This window comes from Papaver somniferum, chromosome 5 (genome assembly GCF_003573695.1).
Source record: "Papaver somniferum cultivar HN1 chromosome 5, ASM357369v1, whole genome shotgun sequence".
NCBI classification, from domain to species: domain Eukaryota; kingdom Viridiplantae; phylum Streptophyta; class Magnoliopsida; order Ranunculales; family Papaveraceae; genus Papaver; species Papaver somniferum.
In genome coordinates this window covers 10,356,589-10,376,701 of record NC_039362.1, presented here as the reverse complement: position 1 = coordinate 10,376,701, position 20,113 = coordinate 10,356,589, and the positions used below count along the sequence as shown (strand labels likewise).

The window sequence follows — 20,113 nt, the reverse complement described above, 5'->3', positions numbered from 1 at the left end:
TCATTATATGCCTCCATGGATCGAATGAATCTGATACCAATTGTTATGTACCTAGATGTACATAACAGAATTGGATAAATAGATTGAGGATAAACCTCTCTGGTTCCGAAGAACACAGCCTAAATCGAATAAACGATTGATTTTTGATTAAATCTTGACTGCTGTTTTTCATTACAAACTCTGCCTTATAAAGATAGGCATTTCCTCCCTTACCATCCAATGACTATTATTTCACCAGGTGGTTACTTAACAACCTACCAGTACAACCTATTATTAGTTACCACTCCTAACCATACTAAACAACACTATTATTACTAAAGACATACACATATAGGATATGGGCACTCCCTTACCATGCCGGGTACATGACACAAAGTTTTCCCTTTCTAGTCCCCAATACAAGGTTTCGAATTTCCATCTAAACGACACATGTATTAACACTAAAACCAAATTTATAGGGTTATCAGAAAAAAGAAAAGAAAATCTCCTACTTCTTATTTTGCTTTTCCCTCTAAAAACAAAAACAAATTTTCTTAATTCTTAACTGTAAATCAATTCATTAATCATCTAACCACTAACACTTAACTAGTTATAAGCTAATTAAGTTCATCAACACAAATCGTTTAGCCATTGTTGAGGGGTTATTGAGTTCAGCACTCAAAGTCTTCCCTCTGCGGCCCCAATAAGTTCCCAATATCTAAAACCGGGCCGTATCTGAACACTAAAACCCTCGCTTGCGCCCCAAACAACTTCGTCTCTCTCTACAGCTCATCACCGGAGCCTGCCGAGCGGGCTTCCCACATAAAACCATCTTCAAGTATTCTTCACTGTCAAAACTCATCAAAAAACTGTAAGAAAGAATCGGTTACGTGCTCCTTGAATCTTCAATCTCCACATTCCGATCGAACCGAGTTCTTACGTTCACCAAGAACAGGTAGTTATAATTTCTAGGGTTTAAGAAAGAATGTTGGTTGAATTGCCTCGTTTGACAAATTCACTTAGAGTCCCATATGATGTCGATAAAGCTTACTTGGAACGCAAAATTTTCCTCCAAAATCAGAATAAACCTCAAAGGTTAGGTCAATCTACTTATTTCCCATCAATTTCACTTTCAATTCATTGATTTAGTCTTCTTTTTGTTATACTTATTTATATGATGTTTCAATTTTATGATTAGGCCTGGAAATTCTCTTGATGATTCAGAACTTGCTCGAAACATAGTCCATAATTGGGAACAAGGTTTGAGAAAGAAATTTTCTCTTCTATTTTGATTTTTTTTTTAATTTTTTAGATTTTTGCTTCAAGTGTATTTTGTAACTGTATGTATGTATGACTGTCATTGAGTGCAGCATCAAGTGAAGTGCGTCAAGCATATAAAAAATTTCTTGGTTCAGTAGTAGAGTTAATTGATGGAGAAGTATCATCTGAGGAATTCAGACAAGTAGCTAAAACAGTTTATCGTCTCTTTGGTCCTCCTCAAGAAGATGATGTTAAGAACAATAGATCTAAAATATCAGCATCCAAAAAGTAACATATCTTCACTACCACTTCTTTGAAATTTGAGTCCATATCATTATTCAATAAAACTTGATTCACTTCTATGTCTTTTCAGGGAAGAATTACAAAAGTGTATTGGTTACAATGTTCCGGATATTAAGATTCAGAAAGTTGCTTCACTCGCTCAAAAGCTCTTCCTCTTGCAGCCTAGTGGTAATGGAGGTGATGCTAGTGTCTCGGAAGTGCGAGTTGATGTTGGTGGTGAGAATTCGGCAGAGTTTGGGAGTGAATTAGTTTTCCATGCACCTACCCGGTTTCTTGTTGACGAGTCTTTGGAAAATGAGCTACTTTTGGAGGAGGAAAGCTCCATGCTGTCTTCTCTTCAAGGAGAACAATATAACCATATTGAATCTGTACCTAATAATTTTGTTGTGGACAAGGGAAAAGTGGACTTGAGATGGTTAAGAGATGAATGTGATCAGATAGTTAGACAAAGTGGTTCACAACTTCCCAGGGATGAGCTAGCTATGGCCCTTTGTCAGGTTCTTGATTCAGATAGAGCAGGAGATGAGGTATGCTTTTCTGAACTTATTGCTTCTCTTTTTATACCAGTTATTACATGCTAGTGTGCCATATGCATGTTTTAAGAATAATAGGACTGTTAATAAAGAACAAGACTCTAGAAACTCGTAATGTCATGGAGCTACTTACTGAGGCTTCTTGAAGGATTCGCCTTACCATTATGGATCTATATTTTTGAAATCCCTACTGATGGTTGTTAGTCTCGGCTCATGTAGCTCTTCTCAAAGATAAATTTGTCGTAGCTACCAAATGCTTTCCCTCATGATGCACTCTTATCTAGGTAGCATTTTCCTTGGGTGACTAAATCCCTTCCTCCATATGATGTATTTTCTCGTGGTCCCAGGCATTTCATTGATGCAAGGGAAACACTAATTTTGCCAAGAGTTTGATTGTTATTGGGTTGTAATGCATACCAGCACAGGTCTTATCCAGTTAGAAGATCCTAACAACATATTCATGAAGTTGTATGCGAACACTTATACAGTTTGTTGTAATTCTATTATCTTACTACTATCGTTGTTTAGATTGCTGGCGAGTTGTTAGATCTTGTTGGGGACGGCGCATTTGAAATTGTTCAAGATCTTTTGAAAGTAAGAATCATGCAACCTTCTATTTCTTTGTTTGACAATCTTTTTTTTCTTGGTTGACAGTGATTAGATTTCAATTCTTTTTATCTATCTAGTGTTTAAACATGCTATATCATTAAACACTAGATACTTCTGTTTGTCTTTTCCTTTTCTTAAAAGATTTGTTCTCTCATTTAAAATCAGGTTGTTGTTGAGCTAAGTTGGTAAGGACTTGTGACCCTAATTTTTTTTATATATATTAGTAATCTGTACCTATTTCCCACAAAAGATCTTCAAATAGTCGAAAACGCTTGTTACCATGTTCGCTTTTTTCTTGCTCTCTTTCGTCTTGGGTGGTTCAAGCCTCTTGCACCATCTCTTTTTTGATCAGTAAATATTTTCTTTGCCGTAAAAAAAGAAAGAAAGTTGGTGGACATTAACATGTATGGGCTTTCAGGCGCTTCCAGCAGTAGCTCCATAATAATTTTTTTTACTGAACAACTATATTTGAACTTTTACTTTTGTTTCTCTTTGCAGCATAGAAAGGAGCTCGTTGAGGCAATCCATCATGGGATTGTTGTCCTTAAATCAGAGAAAGCTCCAACCAGCCAGCCGAGAATGCCTAGTTATGGCACACAGGTATATTATCCCTCACATGAAGCAATGGATTCTGCTTGGCAATGCCCTTCATTATCCTAAAATTTGGCGAGTCAGTTTTTGTGCATAAACATATATCAGAAGTGCTGTTGAGAAATCTATATATACTTCCTGTCCAGGTCACTATTCAAACTGAGACCGAAAAGCAAATCGATAAGCTCCGACGCAAGGAAGAAAAAAGACAGAGACGTGGAACAGAACATGGGGTTGAGAATGACTTGTCTGCTGGAAATTTCTCTTCCTTACTTCAAGCAAGTGAGAGCAAAGGTCTCTTTGATGATTTGATTGGCAGCGGCCAAGGTTCTAGTAAATTTGTAGTGAACTCTCTTCCTCAAGGTACTGTTAGGAAGAACTTGAAGGGGTATGAGGAAGTCAGTATCCCTGCTACAGAAACTGCACAAATGAAACCTGGGGAGCGGCTGGTACTTATTTTTCTTTTCTTTTTCAGATTTTCGCATATCGTCTTTAGTACTTAGTTTTACTCTTGCCGTAACAGGTGATGTTAGCTCTAGTAGTTACTGTTAAGCTGATTCTTCCTCTCATTATTTGTTTCAGATCGAGATAAAAGAATTAGATGACTTTGCTCAGGCTGCTTTCCATGGCTACAAGTCCCTGAACCGTATTCAGAGTCGTATTTACCAAGCCACTTATCATACTAATGAAAACATATTAGTGAGTTGTACACTTTGTTTATTCTTTTCACATATAGACCAAAGGGATAAATCATCTTTTTTATAACTGTTGCCTGTTGATAGAACTCGAAATTGACTTTGTCGATGAACATGCAGGTTTGTGCTCCAACAGGAGCTGGTAAGACCAATATCGCTATGATTGCTGTTTTACACGAGGTATGCACTGGTAAATTTGTTGGATATCTTTTACATTGGGCCTCTATTTTTTTCGTTGTTCGACTATCCACTGGATTGGTTCATTCTTTATACCCAAGACAAGTCTACTGCTTCGGGATTAGTCTAACTCTGCCTGGTTGTGTGTATAAGAAACTGAACTGTCTTGGTAGACTCAGTTTTCCGATTTTTTAGTTTTTGATTTGTGTATATAAGAAACTGTACTTGCCGGTGTCACTGTAGTACAGTGGTAAAGTCATTGGGTGATGATACCAGTGACCTGGCTGAGTTCGAATCTCGCCAGCACCAAATTCTGTACTGATCAGAAAAATATAAGAAACTGTACTTGGTAATGTTTGTTGGATTCATTTTTTGTACTTGATTAGTTTATTCATAGGGCTGTGTAAAAGATTGCCCGTTAGAATACTTAGCTACATGTATAACATCACTCATAACGAAAGTCAGATTATCAGAGTCCAAATCTGCATTCCCTGGTGGCTCGATTTATATGGGACATTGAGTTTTGTCCAATATTGTGGATTAACTCTCTTTTGTTGCACTGATTCCACATTTTTATAATCCGTGTCTAGTGTCATTACGATATATTTTTATTTCTGATTTGGTCTGTGTATCTTTTGTTACATATAAGGAATACCTATATGGTATGTAGAAACTACTTCTGAAAATCACTAACTCACAGTAAATCACCTTATTTTGGAGAAAGCAGCAGAAAATAGAAGTATAATTATTATGATTTATGTGGTTCCCCTAGTTTAGAATTTGGTTAGACTTTTAGATGTAATTTTTTGTTATCTTTCTTACTGACCTTTGCTTAGTTTTGAAATGTCAATAATATGTTGCCATTGTTCACATTGTTCTTTTGATTTTATTTTGCAGATTAAACAACACTACCGAGATGGTATTTTACATAAAAATGAATTTAAAATCGTCTACGTTGCTCCTATGAAGGTATAACCCATCCATTAGCTTATTTATCTATATGATTATCCCTGTAAAGAGTTTCTAATTTCCAGTGTTGCCTCTCCAGGCTTTAGCTGCAGAGGTCACAGCAACCTTCAGCCACCGGTTGGCTCCATTAAATTTGAATGTGAAGGAGCTTACTGGGGACATGCAACTGTCAAGGAGTGAGCTTGAGGAAACTCAGGTTGACTTCATTCCCTGTGGTTGTGCTTAATTCTTATGCATAAGTTTGAAAGCATTGAATTCATTTTAATCTGTTTTTCTTTCCCAACCACTCAGATGATAGTGACAACGCCCGAGAAATGGGATGTCATCACTCGCAAAAGCAGTGACATGTCATTGTCAATGCTAGTGAAACTGTTGATTATTGATGAAGTACACCTGTTGAACGATGATAGAGGACCTGTAATAGAGGCATTAGTTGCAAGGACTCTTCGTCAGGTAAAGTTTCCTTATGAAGTCTCTCATTTCCACTTCACCTTCTGTTGATAACTGAAACCTAAACCTACATATATCATTGTCACATTAATATTTATCTTCAATTCCTTCAATTTCGTATTTTGAGAAGCAAACTACATAACAACCGAGGATGACTTCAAAATTAATGAAGTATTCTAACTACCACCCTTGCTGTTGTAAAGCCCTACTTACCGAGGAATTCTCTCAAGCACCTTCTATTTGAAGTGACATGAATGGCTCAGTGTTTTATTTATAACCTTAGGCATCCATACAGCTATGGGTCACAGAACCCATAGGAAACTAGCTAAAGGGAGATTTATGATAGGATTTATGGCAGAAAGGTGTATGGGGAGCAAAATTAGAGGCTGATGACTAGGTTGTTACCGTGTAGCGCCTCACACGATGCATACTGAGCTGCCGGTTCTTTCAGCTTCCAGATGTTCTATCATGTTTTACTTTCTATCGTCTGTAGATGCTCTTACTGTTGTGTGATAACGAGTTTACTTCTTTTCCTAACAGGTTGAGTCCACACAGTCGATGATACGCATTGTGGGTCTTTCTGCCACTCTTCCCAATTATTTGGAGGTTTGACTAGCCAACGATCTGACTTCTAGTGTACTAGCATATGCTTTTAACGAGTTGTAAATTGTAACTTCTCTTTGCTAATGTCAGGTTGCAAACTTTCTGAGGGTGAATCCGGAGGCAGGACTCTTCTTCTTTGATTCCAGCTATCGTCCCGTGCCTCTTGCACAACAATATATCGGAATCACTGAGCAAAATTTTGTGGCTCGCACCAACTTAATAAACGAAGTGTGCTATAAAAAGGTTAGTTTGCTAATTTGGTGGTTGATGGGATTATGAAGTTAATCCAGAAGACCTATTGCTGATACTGGGACCCTTTGCGTTCATCAGGTAGTAGAATCACTGAAGCAGGGCCACCAGGCAATGATTTTTGTTCATTCACGTAAGGACACCAGTAAAACAGCAAAGACAATGGTACGGTTTTTCGCCCTCCCCACCCCCTTCTCTCTCTCTCTCTAGAATTTAGTATCATTGATTGCCTAAGTAATAGGCGACTTTCTAAATTTTGCATGTTGGGCACACAGATAGTGTCTACCACCTGCAAAACTTGTGCGGATGGGTACACATGATAATGCTCGAGGTTGTGTGTATATCATGTGTCGGTTTTGCACATGATATGCAGTTGTAAATTAATGAGTTGCATGTGTCCGCAACAAGTTTAGATTTCAAAGTGGAAATTTTAACTGAAAAATGAAGCACATAGATATAGAAAACAATGATATTGTGAAACTGTGATGCGTACATCTGTGCCCTCATTCCGGTTTTTACTTGCTCAACGTCTGACCCTTGCACCAGTGTCCCAGTTAACATACCTACACCCATATCATCCAATCTCATATATTATATGTATTTAAAAATGCACTATTTGATGAGAAGAAGTAATCTGCGAAAGCATTCTAAAAGTCATAGCTGGCAGTCAAATTCTACAATATTGTATTATAATAGAATGAGAAGAAGCAAGTTGACAGTATGCATGACTTTATGCAAGGTCAGTGATGCTCGTGTTTGAATACACATGAATAAATCTTTGTGTATAGTTGTAATGGTACCTTTTAGGCGTTATCTTCTACACTTTCATAGTCAGCATGAGATAAGTGATAGTTTTATATTCTTTGTTAACTTTTCAAGTATAATGGTATATGCAGGCGCGAATTTCAATTTTTTAGCACGATTATCCTATTAACGCACCCACACTATTATTATTGAGGATCTGAGAATGTGATACAAGATAATATTTTGTTTCTTTCAAGTTATTAATATTGAGTAGCTGGGATGTAGTATATATACAGCGCAAAGTAGTGCTAACTTTTCTTTACCTATTTGCTCCTGAGATGGAAATGTTGTTTTATACCTTTCTTTTTTTCCCTTCTTCTTATTTCCATAAAAGATCAACATACAATGTCCACGCTGCATAACCAAATTTGTTACCTGATACGTGATGCAGATTGAATTTGCCCAGAAGAGTGAAGATACTGAGTTGTTTAGGAATGACGAACATCCAATGTATGGCATAATAAAGGTAAGCAGTTGGTATTACTGTGCGATTGATACCGTTAATCGAAATTGTGTTACTCATTCTAAGCATTGCAGAAGGATGTGCAAAAATCAAGAAACAAAGAAGTTGCTGAGTTGTTTGAATCTGGGGTTGGTATTCATCATGCTGGGATGTTGCGCGCTGACAGAGGTCTAACTGAGCGTCTCTTCTCGGAAGGTCTCCTGAAGGTAGGGCTTCATTTATACTGTGTCTAGCACTTGAACTCTGTTGCACTATTTTTTTTTAATTGTATTGTATTGCATTGGTGTAGGTTCTTGTTTGCACTGCTACATTGGCATGGGGAGTAAATTTACCTGCTCACACAGTTGTCATAAAGGTTATTCTGCGCAACTTGATTATTTCACCCTTTTTTTTCTTTTTCTTTTTCTTTTTTCTGTCCATTTGAGCGGAAGCGATGGCATGAAATATTAGTAATTAAGTTAAACTTCGTGTGCTGCTTTAGGAAATTATGTTTGTTGGTAAGTGATGGTTCTCTATGCACTATGATGCTCGTTTTTCTTTTCTTTTGGAAGTGAATGTAGAGATACAGTATTACTTTTCCTATGCATACTAATGTTACTAAACCAAGAAAAGCAGTTGGTTTCCTCAAGGACAAGTTCTTGTAAATTTTAATCTAGAATTTGTGTGTGCACAATGCTGATTCTAATACATGGCGACACAGTCACTAGAGTTGTCAGCCTGTGGCAAAAAACAAGAACTGAAAATGTTTCGTCTATCATATTTCTAGTATCCATGGTGATGATCTTTCAACTCTTCCAAAATAAACCCTGATTACGCCAAAACATCTGATTAATTGGTTTGCTTGTTGCATTTCTTGGGTGTTTACTTCACTGGTTCCTTTTGTTTGTCCAACTTCCTCTTTATCTATGTTATGCAATCCATATTGTTCACCAATTCTAATTACATTATTTATACCTGATCATTATCCATGTAATCACTGTAGGGAACCCAACTGTATGATCCAAAGGCCGGTGGATGGCGAGATCTGGGCATGCTTGATGTTATGCAGGTATTACAAGCAACCTCTAAAACAGAGATATTTCAGGCTTATCACTGTGCCTTTTTTTAGTTTGTCTCCTATTTTTTTATGGTCGCATATTTTCTCAAGTTTTTGGAAGTCTCACTTGGTTGCTTAATTCATCATCTTTTAGATCTTCGGGCGAGCTGGAAGACCACAATTTGACAAAAGCGGTGAAGGCATTATCATAACATCACATGATAAGTTAGCCTACTATTTACGACTGCTGACAAGTCAGCTTCCAATAGAAAGTCAGGTAAGGCTAGAGTTTGATTTCCTTTGATCTCTCGCTTCAAGTCTGTCTGCTTGAGCGCTTTCTGATTGCTTATTGTCTTTTCGTTTCAGTTTATTAGCTCGTTGAAAGATAACTTAAACGCAGAGGTGGCACTGGGTACTGTTACCAACGTCAAGGAAGCTTGCGCCTGGCTGGGATATACATATCTTTTCATAAGGATGAAATCAAATCCCTTGGAGTATGGGATAGGATGGGATGAGGTATGCTTTAATATTTTAGACATATATCTGAAGGAAGCCGTCATTCTTATCTCGGTAATTTGTAAAGATGGAATATATCTTTATTGCAATTTTTGTGTCTTTGGCAGGTTATGGCAGATCCTTCTTTGATCTCAAAGCAAAGATCTCTTGTAACAGATGCTGCTCGTTCCCTTGACAAAGCAAAAATGATGCGGTTTGATGAGAAAAGTGGAAATTTTTACTGTACAGAACTTGGTCGCATTGCAAGCCACTTTTATATTCAGTACTCTAGTGTGGAAACCTACAATGAAATGCTCAGGCATCAGATGAGTGACAGTGAGGTAATTTGTTGTGATGGGTGCACTTGGTGTTTACTTGCTGGTACTTTTTCCCTCTAGTTTGTTTCTCTCATAGCTGTAGGAAGTTGGTAAACTGTGGTGCAATGAATTCCTTACGCTTTACGCATCGGTAGGGACATTTTAAAGTTTTAAAATACACTGTCTGAAAACCTAAATTCTTTTTTATTTGTAATATGGCTAGAAGTTCGTTTTGTTTTGTTTCTTCTATTTATGCATATTTTACTGTTACAGGTGATTAATATGGTGGCCCATTCGTCTGAATTTGAAAATATTGTTGTGAGGGAAGAGGAGCAGGATGAACTAGAAACCCTGGTTCGCAGATCATGCCCTGTGGAAGTAAAGGGTGGTCCTTCAAATAAACATGGGAAAATTTCAATCCTAATTCAGGTCATCTCTTAAATCTGATCCATGATAGTTACGTCTCCCTTATCTGAGTGGCGGGAAAGGATAAACTTTTTAATTCGAATTTTTGCACTTGCAGTTGTACATATCACGAGGATCAATAGATAGCTTTTCGCTAATTTCAGATGCAGCATATATAAGTGCAAGCTTGGCTCGTATAATGCGTGCCTTATTTGAAATATGTCTGCGGAGAGGATGGTGTGAAATGACTTCATTTATGTTGGACTACTGCAAAGCCGTGGATCGCCAAATATGGCCTCATCAGCATCCTCTACGACAGTTTGATAGGGAACTATCCGTAGAAGTATGTCTAGCATCTTTATAACACATTGCTAAAAGAAGGTGCTTTCTAATGTGCTTGATGTACTATATTGCATCTCTTTGCTCCAGGTGTTGAGAAAGCTTGAAGAGCGTGAAGTTGACTTGGATCGGCTTCTAGAGATGGAGGAAAAAGATATTGGATTATTGATTCGTTATGCACATGGAGGAAAGGTGAAATGCCTTTTGCAGTGTTTAAGAATCTTAATTATCTTATGTTGAGTATAGTTCTCAGTTATATTCTCTTTTGTTTGCTAGATTGTTAAACAATATTTGGGATACTTTCCATGGATCAACTTATCTGCTACCATAAGTCCTATCACCAGAACTGTTTTGAAGGTGAGTCAATATGCTTTTTCTCTAAGCCTCTAATCTACCGAATAATCATTAAATACTTAAAATGCGACCTGACGTATTTATTGTCAGGTGGACTTGCTCATTATGCCTGAGTTTGTTTGGAAGGATCGCTTTCATGGTCTTGTTCAGCATTGGTGGATTCTTGTTGAGGTGTGATGACCTGGAGTGCTTGTTTTATTCATGCTTTTATAATAATGTTTTAGCTTCAGTTGGCTTCATCTAAATGTAGAGATTCTATAGAAAGTTTCCCCACGGCCGACGCTCGAAGGGACAACTACATATCAAAAAAAACCTAATGAATACTACAAATAATCTCTAGGAACACTGATGTTTATTCAGTTTCTCTTGCAAAACTTGATGTTACTCATTTAATAATGTAAGCAAGTATATTCGACGGTAAAACACTTCAAAGTAGTGCCAGTATGCGACTGATTTCCTAACTGTTGCTATATGCCCCTGAGTTCTGATCTGTTATACCTTGTTGTTATTTAATTCTGGAGGTACTCATGCTTTTACCTTTGTTGCTTGCTTCACTGTATTTAAATGTTGTCGATACTACTGGATTGGTGATTACTTGGTGTGGTTCTTATTATTTTCGTTAGCATGTAGAGTTATCTGGCAATTTTTACATATGTTATTTTTGTTTGGAGCTGAAGGCATTCTGCTGAATAATTTGGTTTGACTTTTGGATCAGGATTCTGAGAACGACCACATTTATCATTCAGAGCTCTTCTCTCTGACGAAGAAAATGGCACGAGGGGAGTCTCAAAAGCTTTCTTTTACAGTGCCCATATTTGAGCCACATCCGCCTCAGTACTACATCCGCGCTGTGTCAGATTCTTGGTTGCATGCAGATACTTGTTACACTATCTCCTTCCAAAATCTTGCGTTGCCAGAGGTGATAACTTTAAATTTTTTGTATCAGGCAAGTTTGATGGTAGCTCAAACACTTTGAAGTATTTGTTTTCTAATAACTTTAGCAACAATTGCTTTGCTCAGGCTCGTACATCACATACAGAACTTTTAGATTTGAAACCTCTTCCAGTATCTTCACTCGGAAATAAGGCTTATGAGGCGTTGTACAGGTTCTCGCATTTCAATCCAATTCAAACTCAGGTATGCACATGTTTTCTCTTTTGTCCTGCGGCTGTGACTGAATTTTCTGTGGTTTCTGAAAGAGTGATTTGTTCTTGTCAGACATTTCATGTCCTATACCACACAGACAACAGTGTTCTGTTAGGGGCTCCTACAGGAAGTGGGAAAACTATATCAGCTGAACTTGCAATGCTTCATCTCTTCAATACACAGCCTGATATGAAGGTTTGTGGTCTGGTTAATGTTTTAAATAATTAGGATTACTCTTTTATAAAATGGGGTTTTTAGATTCATTTAGAGGCAGAATTTTCTGCTGTTGACATCTGTGTCTGACCATCACATTTACTTGTTTAAATCATTTTAGTTTTAAACATTTCAGTTTATACAGTATAGATATCATTACCGTGCAGGTTATATATATAGCACCCTTGAAAGCCATTGTTAGAGAAAGAATGAAAGATTGGAGAACACGTCTTGTGTCTCAACTTGGGAAAAAGATGGTATGATCTGTATTTTTATGTGTGCAGAAATAATTTGTCTGGAAATGAAGTTAGATGTGCTGATATTAGTTTGTATCAGGTGGAGATGACTGGGGATTATACTCCAGATTTAATGGCCCTAACATCTGCAGACATCATAATTTCCACCCCCGAAAAATGGGATGGTATCAGTCGTAACTGGCACAGTAGAAGCTACGTTACGAAGGTTCGTTCATTCTTTTTTCAAGCTATAATTTACTAGTATTTACCTCTGAATTGCAGTTCGTTCTCTGGTTGTAAGTGATGATTGACATGAATACAAGTTAATTTGCAGGTTGGACTCTTGATATTGGATGAGATTCACTTGCTAGGAGCGGATCGTGGGCCCATTCTCGAGGTTTTCACATATTAATGCTTCTTCGTTAGTTGCAATAAACTTATCTGGCTAGGAGACTTTTGGTATCTTGCATTTAGGTTAGCAAGGGCATCTCACACATACTGCATTTATTACTGTCCCATGTGTGTTTACCTTGGATAAAGATAGCAGTCACATCACTTACAAAGTAGCAAGTCACATTATTTAAAAGTATATTATTTCCATCTTAATTTTCAATGACGGCATTGTATTTCTCCAGGTCATCGTTTCGAGGATGAGATACATATCATCTCAAACAGAACGTGCTGTTCGGTTTGTGGGCCTTTCAACGGCATTGGCAAATGCATGGTATGTTATTTATAGAACACGGTGCTAGGTCTTTAATACTTTTCCGGTGACTCGATAAGAAATATTGTTTTTATTTGGAGATAGTGATTTACAATATTAGGTTTTTATAGGGTTCCAAAGAAGGATTTATATCGTGCACCAGCTATGATTCAATATTCCCTATTCCAGTACCCCCAATTTGATAAGGTAGCTAAGTTGACTGCACCGTTGCTGCCTTCCTTGTATTGAGCACATAAGCTGTGTTCTTGGATATTATTGAAACCATAGGCTACGGCATCATCCTTGGTAACGAAAAACAAGAGACAACTGTTTCTGAAATAGAATTAGCAATGTATATTATATGTCAAATACCTCTGCTACATCACAAGCTTCAAGAGCATTACTTCTGGTTGGATTAATAAAGCGATTGCTATATAAATTTCTTGTTCTTAATTGCATAGATTGTGAGTGAAAATTTAAGACCAGTTGGTTTCAATTTTCTTTCTCGTCACTTGAAAATAGAAATAGAGGGAGGGATCATGAGTAAAATTTTAAGTGGCCAGTTGGTTTTAATTTTCTTTCTTGTCATTTGGAAATAGAGGGATTGTTATATACGTTCTTTGTTCATGAATGCATGGAAATATAAAGGGATTGTGCTAAAAAGTTTAAGTGACCAGTTGGTTCATTTTTGTCACCTGGAAATAGAAACAAGAAACACTTCACCTTATTAGATACCCTAGTCTAGGAAACTAATAAAGATGGGTTCTAAGAGAAACTAAGGTCTTTGTTGGAGCCTAAACATGTGACTCAGGAAATTACGGCGAGACAAAAGCAGTCAATGAAATTACTTTTATTACATCTGGGGTTAGTCAAAAGAACCCATATGGAAATGGGTGTATCAACATAGCTTGATAGCCTTGTGGTTTTTATCCTTCGTCAGTTTTCTGTTTATGAGACAGCATAGAAATTCATTGACAGCTGTAACTCTTACAAAAATATCTGGTTTGTTTCAGTGACTTGGCCGACTGGTTGGGTGTCGGGGATGTTGGGTTATTCAACTTCAAGCCTAGTGTGAGGCCTGTACCTCTAGAAGTTCACATTCAGGTGAGAGAGCGTGGATTTGGACATTGATTTCTATCAGTGTTTATGCTTTTCTATAAAAATATTTTGTTGTACCCTTCATTGCTAAAATGAGATATGTGTATAAGGGATCTTAAACACAGTTCAAAATTGTGCAAGATATAGTGTCAAGAGTGTACTCTCTTAGGCTACGTAGGGCCTCTTCCAGTTTGATTGTGTCGGGATGTTTGATTCTTTGATATTTGGTGCCAGTCCATAAGCCATTCTTTGACTTTTTTGCTTGAATATACTGGCAATTTATTTATTTGATTCTGTGAAAATACTCAACTAAAAGAACACTTACTATAAGCATATACCAGGTGTTGGACAACATTAAGTATCTTATTTTTCATGAACAGGGATATCCAGGGAAATTCTATTGCCCCAGAATGAATAGTATGAATAAACCAGCGTATGCTGCCATATGTACCCATTCGCCTACGAAGCCAGTTCTTATTTTCGTTTCATCTCGTCGTCAGACAAGGCTTACTGCGCTGGACCTCATTCAGGTGTTTATCTTACATCAGTATCGAATTGCATTTCCTTACCTCATTCAGGTGTTTATATGTAAGTCTTAATCATTGGGTATATGTAAATGTAGTTTGCAGCATCAGATGAGCATCCTATACAATTTTTGAATATGGCCGAGGAAGCGTTGCAGATGGTACTTTCTCAGGTCACTGATCAGAACTTGAGGCACACTCTACAGTTCGGGATCGGATTGCACCATGCAGGGCTGAATGATAAAGACAGATCTCTGGTTGAGGAACTCTTTGCAAACAACAAAATTCAGGTGCACATTTACATTTGCTTTACATTATATCGTCACAATTCTTTGATGGATACTCCTTCCCTACTTGTTTGGTTATCTTACCTCTCTTCTGCAATAGGTTTTGGTATGTACCAGCACTTTAGCTTGGGGTGTTAATCTTCCAGCTCATCTGGTCATTATTAAGGTGAGGCCTGCTATTCCCGTAGTTACGTGACAGTTTTTATTATCTTATTTGAAACTACCAGAGGATACTTCTCTGGGGTATTGAAGTTCTTTTGATTCAGGAGGCTTAGGTAAACTTGAAGAATGCTAAATATGCTTCTAAATATATAGAAACATCATATTATAATAATGGCTCAATGGTTTAGTGATTCTTTTGTCAAGTCACTTTTTGGCTCTTCCCTCCTTTGATTCTGTTGGATTCTTCACACCTTTTAGTTTAGTAATATGTATTCATTACCTAAATTTATATGATGTTATAAGCCTCCACATATAATTTAATGCATACTTTAGATATAATGTTCCATTTTTGGTACATACAGTGGATGACAGGACCCCCATTTTTGATGCAGGGAACAGAGTTTTATGATGGGAAAGCAAAGAGATATGTTGATTTCCCTATTACAGATATTCTGCAAATGATGGGTCGTGCAGGCCGTCCTCAGTTTGACCAGCATGGAAAAGCTGTCATTCTTGTCCATGAACCTAAAAAGAGCTTTTATAAGAAGGTAAGATATAGACCTTGAACAAAATAGTTTAGTTGTGTGAATTCTTCGTGTATAAATTGCCTGAAAACTCTCCATCTACCTCTATTTGCAGTTTCTTTATGAACCGTTTCCAGTTGAAAGTAATCTGCGCGAGCAAATACAAGATCACATCAATGCAGAAATTGTTTCTGGCACGATTTGCCACAAGGAGGATGCAGTGCATTACCTCACCTGGACTTACCTATTCCGTCGATTGGTATAGTTTTTATCATCAGTAGCTTTATATCTGACACATTTTATCAAGGTGGTGGAATGGGTGAAATCTAAGTTCTTGTTTCTGTGTCACAGGTTGTTAATCCTGCTTACTATGGGTTGGAGGACACTGAATCAAAAACTCTAAATTCATACCTGTCAAGGTACCATCATGCTATGGTCAGGTTTTCTTCTTCTTTTTATTCTGATGGCAATGGTGATGATTGTTTTCTTTTTCCTTGAGCAGTTTGGTGCAGAACACATTTGAAGACCTGGAAGATAGTGGCTGTATCAAGATGAATGATGACAGTGTAGAGCCTTTGATGTTGGGTTCAATGGCATCACAGTATTACCTAAGCTACATGACTGTGTCGATGTTTGGTTCAAACATAAGTTCTAACACTTCACTTGAAGTAAGTCTACACGTTCTATCATACATTTTCATTTTTCCTCGATGTATATTTCTAATTAACCATTTATTCATACAATTGATTTCAGGTTTTCGTGCACATACTCTCTGGCGCCTCGGAGTATAATGAACTGCCTGTGCGACATAACGAGGTAATTTCCTCACACATTGTTTGGACTTGTTTCAATTGTAACAAAATTTTACTAGCCACAATTGTGCAGCTTGTAATTACGATAAATATATGATTCAGTTAATCGCAATTGGACTTGTGATTGCGTATAATTACTATCAGTCTTGATAGTTGACTGCTTCTAATTTATTTTGGACATTTATATTGGCTGTTAATATACTCTCATCCTTCTTTCTTTCGTATTGTTAACTATTTTTTCCCCAATATAAAAGCTTCCTTGAATACATGCATAGAACCACAGTTTGTAGCTTCATGTTTTGCTTACTATAACTCAAATTTTTTGGTCTAAATATGATTTTGAATTGTTAACTATTTTTTCCCCAATAAAAAAGCCTTCTTGAATACATGCGGAATTTGAAAGTGTTTCAGTAGATGAATAGAACCACAGTTTGTAGCTTTATGTTTTGCTTACTATAACTCAAAATTTTTTGGTCTAAATATGATTTGGAACCTTGTTCGAATTACAAATTTGTAATGTTAACAGTCGTTGTTATTGACTCCTCTCATCCTCTAGCAGCATAGCAGTTTCAAAAGCCATATCCAACTATTTCAATGTTTAAAATTCAAGTTTCTCACAGATATCATTATAATTTGAGTTTGCAAGTTTGGACAACAAAATGTGGGCAAGAACTATTATCATGAATCTCAGTCGAATGCATATTTCAATTTGGGTTCAAAAAATGACCTTTATTTTTGAGAATGTCATGTGGGTGGGAGATATGCAATTCGTGTAACTTTTCACAACCGCCTTACCAATTTTTTTCTTCGTGCGATACAGTTTATGTCTTCTAATCTCCTTCTAATTTAATCTTTTGGTTGTCTAGGAAAACTATAATGAAGCACTATCAAAAAGAGTTCCGTACCTTGTGGATAACAATAGCCTTGATGACCCGCATGTTAAAGCAAATCTACTTCTACAGGTATGGGTTTTCCTCCATTATAGAATTTGAATTTCAAATCTACTTCCCATTTGGGGATATCAGTTGGTTCCTTATTTAAGCTTTCCTCTCTGTCGAATCCGCCAATTCTTTTTGGGTTTCAGGCACATTTCTCGCAGTTAGAGATGCCGATCAGTGATTATGTTACAGATTTGAAGTCAGTGCTTGACCAAAGTATACGCATCATACAAGCTATGATTGATATATGTGCTAACAGTGGATGGCTTACAAGCACATTAACCTGTATGCATCTCTTGCAAATGGTGATGCAGGTATACTTCTTATACGTTTCTCATTGTACACAACTGGTGCATCTGAACTTCTATTACCACATTCAAAAACACAAAACTTTATTTATAATCCAATATGTCCCATGTCCTCACTTTTCAATTTTTCACAGCCAGAATTCAGATCTTGGTTTAGAAGTTAGATAAATTAGCATGTTTGCACTTGATTTTGTCAGTTTTGATATGTTAATTTGGAAGTTTATCTTTATTCGGGACGCTTTTATCATATTATATCTCTACTACCGCTTTCAAAAAAATTTCATAATTTTCTCATTTGTGGCATATATATTAAATAGTCGTGGAGGGACTATTTCATGTGAGTGTTCCGTGCTTTCAAACTCGTTAGTATTCGACAGCGTATAATGCAATGGTATAATTTTCAAGCATGATAAATTGATAACTATGATTCATGTGGAAGCTTAGTTAACACTGATTTACTACGGTGGCTTTGAATATGATATATTTTGTTCTGAATATCATTTTAAATGGTCCAATTTGCTTTAAAAGCCAGCATTTTTTTTATTTCCAATTTTTCCGGAGTTGTTGTGCATGGCTCAGCTTGATAGAAGTTACAAAATATAGCTCTTCTTTGCATATTTCATCTGTCACATCTTTAATTTTGTATTCAGGGTTTATGGTTCGAAAGGGATTCTTCTCTATTGATGTTGCCAAGTATGAATTCTGAACTTGTTAGTTTACTTGGAAAAAGAGACATCTCAAATGTTCAGCAACTGCTGAGTCTTCCCAAGGCAACTCTGCAGTCGTTCATCGGAAACTTCTCTGTGTCGCAGCTGTATCAGGTACTCCCTTCTTTTTCGTGAATATGACATGGTTGATGTCCTGACTCCATCTATTGGTAGCTATTACTTGTTTGCAATTGTAATAAAACCCTTCATACCTTATATAATGCAAGGGTCCACAAGTGGTCTTCAGTTTTCACACACTTAGACCAATGTACATGCAAACTTGTAAATTGTTATGATAGAGTCCAAAAGAGCGAATATGTACACCATGGTCAGCAGTCTGATATGTATATGCCTTGACAAAACCGGCCTAAGCACGGATGTGAGATGAATAATCTGGGAGCAGTTTATGGCATATTGAACACCACAGTCTGTTTAACTTTATCTATTTGGCTAGAGGTCAAGGAGAAACTACCAAGCTGTTGGCATTGTTTATATGAGTTGACATAGCAGCTAAGTCTTTCTAGTACACAACCATAAGGGAGCCTCAAGCCACTAACAGTGCGTATCAGCTTCTTTGATTTACTGATTTGGATTTTTTGTATTTTTACAGGATTTGCAGCAGTTTCCGTGTATTCATTTAAGGTTAAGGCTTCAGGAAAGGGATAGAGAGGGTTTTAGGTCTCGTTTTCTGAACATTAAAATGGAGAAAACAAACTACAAGCACAAAACAAGGGCTTTCACCCCTCGATTTCCCAAGGTATGTATCTCTGACCAACTTCCAATTATATTGGTTGTAGTATCAGTACTAAGTTTTTTCGACATTTCACACAGTTAAAAGACGAAGCATGGTGGCTGGTTCTTGGAAATGTTCCTACCTCAGAGTTATATGCACTGAAGAGGGTTTCTCTCTCAGACCGCTCCTTGGTCACTAACATGGACATACCGTCTTCATTGACCAGTCTCCAGGTAAGGACCTTTCCTTAATAGTTAGCGCCTGGAACAGTTTTGCGGGTTCACTATCATGGAGATACTTTTGTTTGACCAACACAAGTTCTATTTGAATTCCAGTAGTTACAACTTTGTTGCTTACACTTCTGCTTTCTTTATATGCCTTACATTTTCAGGGAGTAAAACTGATTCTAGTTTCAGATTGCTATCTGGGGTTTGAGCAAGAACACTCAGTTGAAGAGTGATTAAATCCACGCATTCGAAGATAAGCGAATCTGCTGATGTAAGCATAACCTGATTAACTTGTAAATTCACATTACTACATCTTAAGTGAGATAAAAGCTTGTGAGAGGAGAGGGAGAGCATTAACAAAATCTTAAGAAGAACAAAATATTGTATTATATTAAGAGGCAAATTCATGTGTTAGACATGTTAAAACTGTATTCAGTCCATGTAAATATTTGATGTTTTTTAAGCCTTTTTATCGTTGCAAAATGTGGTGATTTTTTTTTTTTTTTTTTTTTTTTTTTTTGAGAAGAGAAAGTTATGTTACAAATGGAACCTCCATAGTCCATAAATATGAAATTTGTTATAAACGTGTAAATATGTTAAGAATATTTAGGGTGAATCTCGTTTATTATTGGGATGTTCTTGTCTAGCCCTATAAATAGAGGCTCTAATGTTTGCCTAACACACATTAATAGAATTTTTCTCTCTTGTTTCCCTCTATTTTGTGTCTACTTCTCTATTTTCTCCATTTACAAGACGTTATCACGCACGTTTGCTCTAGCAACGGAAGCATAGAAGATTAACTTCTCTTTTGGCTTGATCTTTATTTTTAACTTACATTAAAACGGTTCTAATACAGTTTTTATT

General features: G+C 36.9%; 1 protein-coding gene across 1 annotated transcript; it reads left to right on the top strand.

The window, feature by feature from the left end:
* The first annotated feature begins 728 nt into the window (after window positions 1–728).
* On the top strand, window positions 729–19,732 carry LOC113280980 (DExH-box ATP-dependent RNA helicase DExH14-like). Its single transcript, XM_026529608.1, has 49 exons — window positions 729–1,074; window positions 1,178–1,239; window positions 1,350–1,527; window positions 1,613–2,069; window positions 2,604–2,669; window positions 3,183–3,284; window positions 3,422–3,724; window positions 3,858–3,974; window positions 4,091–4,150; window positions 5,045–5,116; window positions 5,196–5,312; window positions 5,408–5,569; window positions 6,107–6,172; window positions 6,260–6,412; window positions 6,500–6,583; window positions 7,614–7,688; window positions 7,760–7,891; window positions 7,975–8,040; window positions 8,668–8,733; window positions 8,876–8,998; window positions 9,088–9,237; window positions 9,345–9,557; window positions 9,807–9,962; window positions 10,057–10,281; window positions 10,368–10,469; window positions 10,554–10,634; window positions 10,722–10,802; window positions 11,347–11,550; window positions 11,652–11,768; window positions 11,850–11,972; window positions 12,158–12,247; window positions 12,327–12,452; window positions 12,561–12,623; window positions 12,862–12,950; window positions 13,943–14,033; window positions 14,408–14,557; window positions 14,650–14,841; window positions 14,939–15,004; window positions 15,393–15,548; window positions 15,640–15,783; window positions 15,876–15,943; window positions 16,027–16,192; window positions 16,278–16,340; window positions 17,203–17,298; window positions 17,421–17,588; window positions 18,233–18,403; window positions 18,900–19,046; window positions 19,121–19,255; window positions 19,414–19,732. Exons 1-49 carry the CDS (start codon window positions 965–967, stop codon window positions 19,480–19,482), a joined length of 6,273 nt encoding a protein of 2,090 aa, XP_026385393.1. The 5' UTR covers window positions 729–964; the 3' UTR covers window positions 19,483–19,732.
* Window positions 19,733–20,113: the final 381 nt, after the last annotated feature.